The sequence below is a fragment of the Rhagoletis zephyria genome, unplaced genomic scaffold (genome assembly GCF_001687245.7).
Source record: "Rhagoletis zephyria isolate East Lansing unplaced genomic scaffold, Rhagoletis_zephyria_1.1 Rzeph_scaffold_02450, whole genome shotgun sequence".
Taxonomy (NCBI): Eukaryota; Metazoa; Arthropoda; class Insecta; order Diptera; family Tephritidae; genus Rhagoletis; species Rhagoletis zephyria.
The window spans coordinates 1-5,531 of record NW_016159534.1 but is presented as its reverse complement, the minus strand read 5'-3'; the positions used below and the strand labels follow the sequence as shown (position 1 = coordinate 5,531).

At 31.4% G+C, this 5,531-nt stretch overlaps 1 protein-coding gene across 1 annotated transcript; it reads right to left on the bottom strand.

The window, feature by feature from the left end:
* Nucleotides 1-717: 717 nt before the first annotated feature.
* LOC108366918 (frequenin-1-like) lies at nucleotides 718-4,043 on the bottom strand (the record flags this gene model as incomplete). Its single annotated transcript, XM_017621408.1, has 2 exons — nucleotides 718-2,345; nucleotides 3,955-4,043. Coding segments are annotated over 2 exons (257 nt in total), but the record flags the coding sequence as incomplete, so codon positions are not given.
* Nucleotides 4,044-5,531: the final 1,488 nt, after the last annotated feature.

Sequence of the window (5,531 nt, the reverse complement as noted above, 5' to 3'; positions counted from 1 at the left end):
ATCACTATGGCAACACTTTACATATACGCGATTTCGTATTGCCTTTGCATACTTTTAGGCATTGCATACTTTTGACAATCGCGGTAAGTAGTAGCGATTTCTAAAATGCGACTGCTCTAGTTTAACTCGAAAATAATCATTTAAGAGAATAAGTCCTTGCTTCGGTGCTTTGCTCGACATACCATAAAATGCAAACAGTAGTCATTTTCCAAAAAGAAAAGCACGCTAAACAAATGTTTATGTATGCTTTATACAGAACTTATTTCGGTTAAAAATAACATAAGTTGCTTGCGAAAATCGAATTTCTCACACGCTGTTACACGCTGTGCATTGTTTTGCCACCTAACCTTAAGATCAGCAATATTGTTGGCTCTTTGAATTTTTATTAGACAAAGTTTTACTCTAGGTGACAAATGAAAGTGTTCGCCTTGTTCTTATATAATATTCACAATTGTAAAATATTTTTTCATTAATTATTTACGAAACTATATGTAGTTCATTCTATAGTTCATTCTAATCAAAGTTTCACTTTTTATATAAAGTTCAAAAGAATTTCTAGTACTCAGGTATGCAGTTTTGATAGTCATTCAATTTTAGTCTAATGAAGCGCAAGTTTCACCTAGCTATAATATCGTAATACTTTTGAGAATATTTTTTATGTGGAATTCTGAAAAAAAGTTGACAATTTTTAAAGTGTGAAACCTTAATTTATATGGTTTATATTATAGAATGGACTATATTTTCATAAATAAATTTTGCATGAAAATAATAAGCTTTGGCGATCACTTTGCACTCTCAACTGCTGTTAAGCTTTTGGTGGAAATAGGCTATAAGACATCAGTACTAAACTCCTGACTCAAATTGTCTTTGAAGTGAGTGTAAGCATGCTACACACTGCTAGGAGTTAGCTCGATAACTATGCTCAAAGATAAGTTACCCATCACTAAAAAGATGCGCTCCAAGGTGTTGTGCAATCAAAAGTTGAGAAGAATTCGAATTTCTTTTTTACTTTACACCAAAAATTCCTTTAAGGACCATCGCGAGTTTGTAAATTTACTTAAATATATAGTAATATTTTTTTAAATTTTGCAGACCCCATTTAATTTGCTATTGCATACTCGTAATTGTCCTAACGCCTAACTGTAGTCTAAAATTTCGCTCCACTTCATCATTTTCAACCGTAATGAATATGTAGGCCATAAGACCGTGCTAATATGCAGTAAGGCTAATTGCTAATGTTAAAAATGCAAATGTAATTTTATTTTATAATTGATGTTTACTTATTTTTACTAGTTTCGAATATCTTTTTTTTTGTTTGGTTTTTTTTTCATAAATATAATGAAGGCTTGTTTTATGACTTTTTTCTCACTAAACACTCTCGTTTTCATATAAACAATGTTATGTTATGAGCTATAATTTTTTGTTGTTTTTTCATTTTTTTCTATTTACCTATTAGTTGGTGTATTCGCTTTATGTTGCTAAATTATTTATTTATTTATTTTTATTTCGCTGCCCAATTACTGTGTATAATTTATACATACTAATGAACGCATTTATTTCTTTCAATAAACATTTTATTTTTTATTTTATTATTATTTTTTAGCTTAACGCTAATATTAAAAATTTAATTGCAAAAAAATTATTATCTCATATACTCGTCAATAAAAATTATTAAATTTCTCTTTATGATTTTGAGTATTTATTTTTAATCTATGCTTCGAATAAAAAGTTTTTTTTTGGAAAAGTGCCAAGTACTTAATTGTTGTAGTAAGAAGTATTGAAACGAAAACGAAGTTAAATTCGTTTAAAGTATTGAAAATAGCTTGGGTTGCGAAAAAAAAAGAATTTCTTAGCTCGCTTTTTCTCTTCAGCAGGACATTCACACATATTTGCTGGAAAATTTCGCTTTTTACGAGTATTCAACTACCCAAACCAATTTTTCTTTCAAAATACTTATTCGATCTAATATAAAAACCCCGACTTCGTAAGATGTATAACAAACTATTGTAGCTAAACTTTTATTTATGTAAATGTTTTATCTTATAAACTGCCCTCAGCGCGCTGTCGCTGTCCTCGTCCTAAAAAGTCCTTTTTTTTTGTTATGTATAAGTATGCATGCTATTAATTTTAATGTAGGTTTACTGTTCGTTTGCGCACGTTCGTTTACCTTAACTGTCTTAACCACCACCTAAACTTAACGCCTGAACTATACGTGGATCAGCTTTACTACCCTCACGAAATTCTTCTAATGTTAATTTACCATCATGATTCTTATCCATTTGATCGAAAATTTTGTCAACACGTTTCTGCGGCGTATTCTCATCCTCCGATTGCGGTTGTTGGCCCTGTGGAAATTGGAGAAAAATAAGAAAAGAAAAATTATAGCATACTTTTAGGAAGAAGAAGTTAATGTAGTAGACAGTATTTTACAGCCCTATTCGCACGCCAATGACAAAACTCAACGCTCTAATGGTGACAATTGTCATTGTTATTCTTATGACCTACTGAGTACGCGACAACGGCGAAACAATGTTTCTATTGTGGTTTAGGCGCAGTAATTGTGACAGTAGTCATACGATGAATTTTTGTCAATGATGAGGGAATAGGGCTGTTAGTTTAAGCCTTTCAAAAGGATGAGATTTTATAAAAAAGGGCCCACTATTTAATTTATTCACACTTAGCTGTCAAAGCTCGCAAACCGTTGGCCAATGAAAAAAAAAACATGTTTTGAAAAACAAAAACTGTTTGTAGAGTAAAAAAGTCCCAGTTTAAATATCATAATCATATGGGCAAGGAGACTTTACCTAACATACCTTTTTAACATATTACACCGTGCGACAAAACCAAAACAATTTCATAACATACGAAAGAATCCATACACTCACGAAACTATGGACCAAATATAGTAGAACTGCGTTTTAATTTTTCACTCTGACGTCAGGCTTTTCTTTTTGGGAATTTTTAAAGATATGATTAATTAAAATAATTATTTTAAAAAATCAGTGCAATGTAGAATAACAAGAGGGGTAACAAATGAGAGTGAAAATTCTGTATTTATGACATCTCCTTTTCCCTCTCTAAGCCCAGCTGGTGTTATTTATCAACTGCCACCATGACTTTGTTCCACCTGCCTTTATATAGACGAAACACTGTGCGGCGACGTTATGATTTTTCTTAAAAGACTTTAAAATTTCAAACATGCGATGAATTCAAAACACTATTAAAAAAATTTAGTACACTGAGGAATACCAATATAGGCATCAAATAAAAGAACGAACAGTTATAGAAAATTTTAAAAACTATATCCTTGAAAATCCCTGAAAATTTGCTTTATTTACTTGTAAAAAAAAAAAAATTAATTCGTCTCATTTCGTCGTTCTCACTTTATTAGCATCAACAAATTTATTAATTAAATTGACATTTTCAATATCCAAAAACAAATATTTTTTCTGCAGAATTTGCTCTTTCGATTGGAACTGATATTATTATTCTACATGCACTGATTTCTTCATTGTACTATTTTTGATTAAACATATCTTTGAAATTTCAAAGTCCTTTTAAAACAAACTGCGACGTCAGAGAGTAAAAGAAAAACGCAGTTTTACCATATTTACCAAACGTGAGTCAATCCTGCGTTTAAAGATTTTTTTTAGTTTTTGTTGCACGTTACATACTTGCATATCGCCTATGTGTTTAAACCTTTAAAATTCTTGTGGTTGCATTGCTCAACTCACAAACAAAGTTCGTTTAACTACTAAGCCATTAAAATAATACAAAATATTTTAAAATGACTTTTTGCCAAAGCACATAGACTTTTACTGTTAAGCTTGCATATCTATATATGTACGAGTATTTAAGCATATTAGATAAGTATGTATGTACATATATTTATTTGCTCTTCAACAATTTTTTTACATACATATTTACATATCAACATTTGCCACCCGAACTTACCACCATCTGATATATGGCATCCACAATATTGTACATTTCCTCGCGAGTTATGTAACCGTCATTGTCAACATCGTACAACCGGAAGGCCCCTGGAATGAAACAAATAAAATATGTGTGGTGAAAAAGTAGTACCATAACAAAAAGCGAACTGCATGAAAAAGTGTTACTATGAAGCATATTTGCATATACATATGCAAATTTACATATAAATTGTGTTAAATATTTTATGCGTATATTCATGTAAACATATTAATCTTCATATAAACTCACATATTTACATACACAAAAATATATGTGCACACATATGTATGTATGTACGTTTACACATGAAAACCTTTATTTATTAAATATTTATGTATTTAAATATTTATTAAATTGACATGCGAAAAAAGGCAATTTTTTCCAACAACCCAAACGTTGGTACATATAAATAAATGAAATACGTCCGCAATATTTGCGAAATTGTTAGCTGTCATTAAGCAGATTAAGTGAGCGTAAACGCATAAGGGACATAAATGTGTACAAATATTGAGAGAACAAGATATAACACTGGCTAACAAAATTGCACTTTTGCATTGTTTAATAGTTTGATGTCACTAGGGGTATTCTCTAAGTCTTGCAAAGCCCTTGCACGGTGCACAGATTGCACGGTAAAAACCAGTTTTCGTAGGGACAGCTTAGCGAACTACTGATTCTAAATTTGTTTTCTAGCAGCTCTTGTTAGGGACACGAATTTCGATACGATACGATACCACATCGATACTTTTGGCATTCGATACCGATATTTTCTACTCGATAGTTTTAAAACGATATTTTTTGGAATCGAGTACCAGAACCCTAGTATCGTATCGAATGTCATAAACTCACATTCCAACACTGAGGGAAAAAAATTTTAGAATTTAAAAAAAACGTGCTAAATTGAAAAAAATACGCATATGAAAGAGCACCAACCCAACTCGTTTTAAATTTGAGTATATACGTGGTTGTGAAGTGCACAGATGCTTTTTCGTAATTAAGAAGAAAAAAAATTAATTTTATGTTCGGTCTGATGGGAATTGAACCCGGACCCTCTTGGCCGCAACTAATTGTATCAAGCGTCTTTGCACACTCAGCTACAGCCATACATGTAAAGGTGTTTTCAAATGTTGAGTTTGAATCAACATCATAGCGCGCGATTAGTGCATTATCCCTGAAGGAAAGATTGGTCCAATCGGTCGAAAAATATAGTCGTAGGCATGATACAATAATTTTTAGAAGGTAGTTTCACTTCTTCTTCTTATCCGCCATGTTAGGTATCTGACAGAAAACGTGTTTCGTATTTTTTGTTGTACCAACTTTTTCAAAAAAAAAATCCAGCTTTTGACGTTGGAAAAATAAAACAAAGAAAAGCCAAACATATAAGTAGAGAAATTTTCGAATATTTTGTAATAATTTTCTTCATAAAAATTAACTGCTGCTTTCGTGGATATTGCAACACACGGAATAGATGTAAGGCTATAGCTATAAGAGCCACCGCACACCACAGACTTTTTAATGATAGGGCTCGCTTGAAATATGTACATGAAGATGTATGGAGG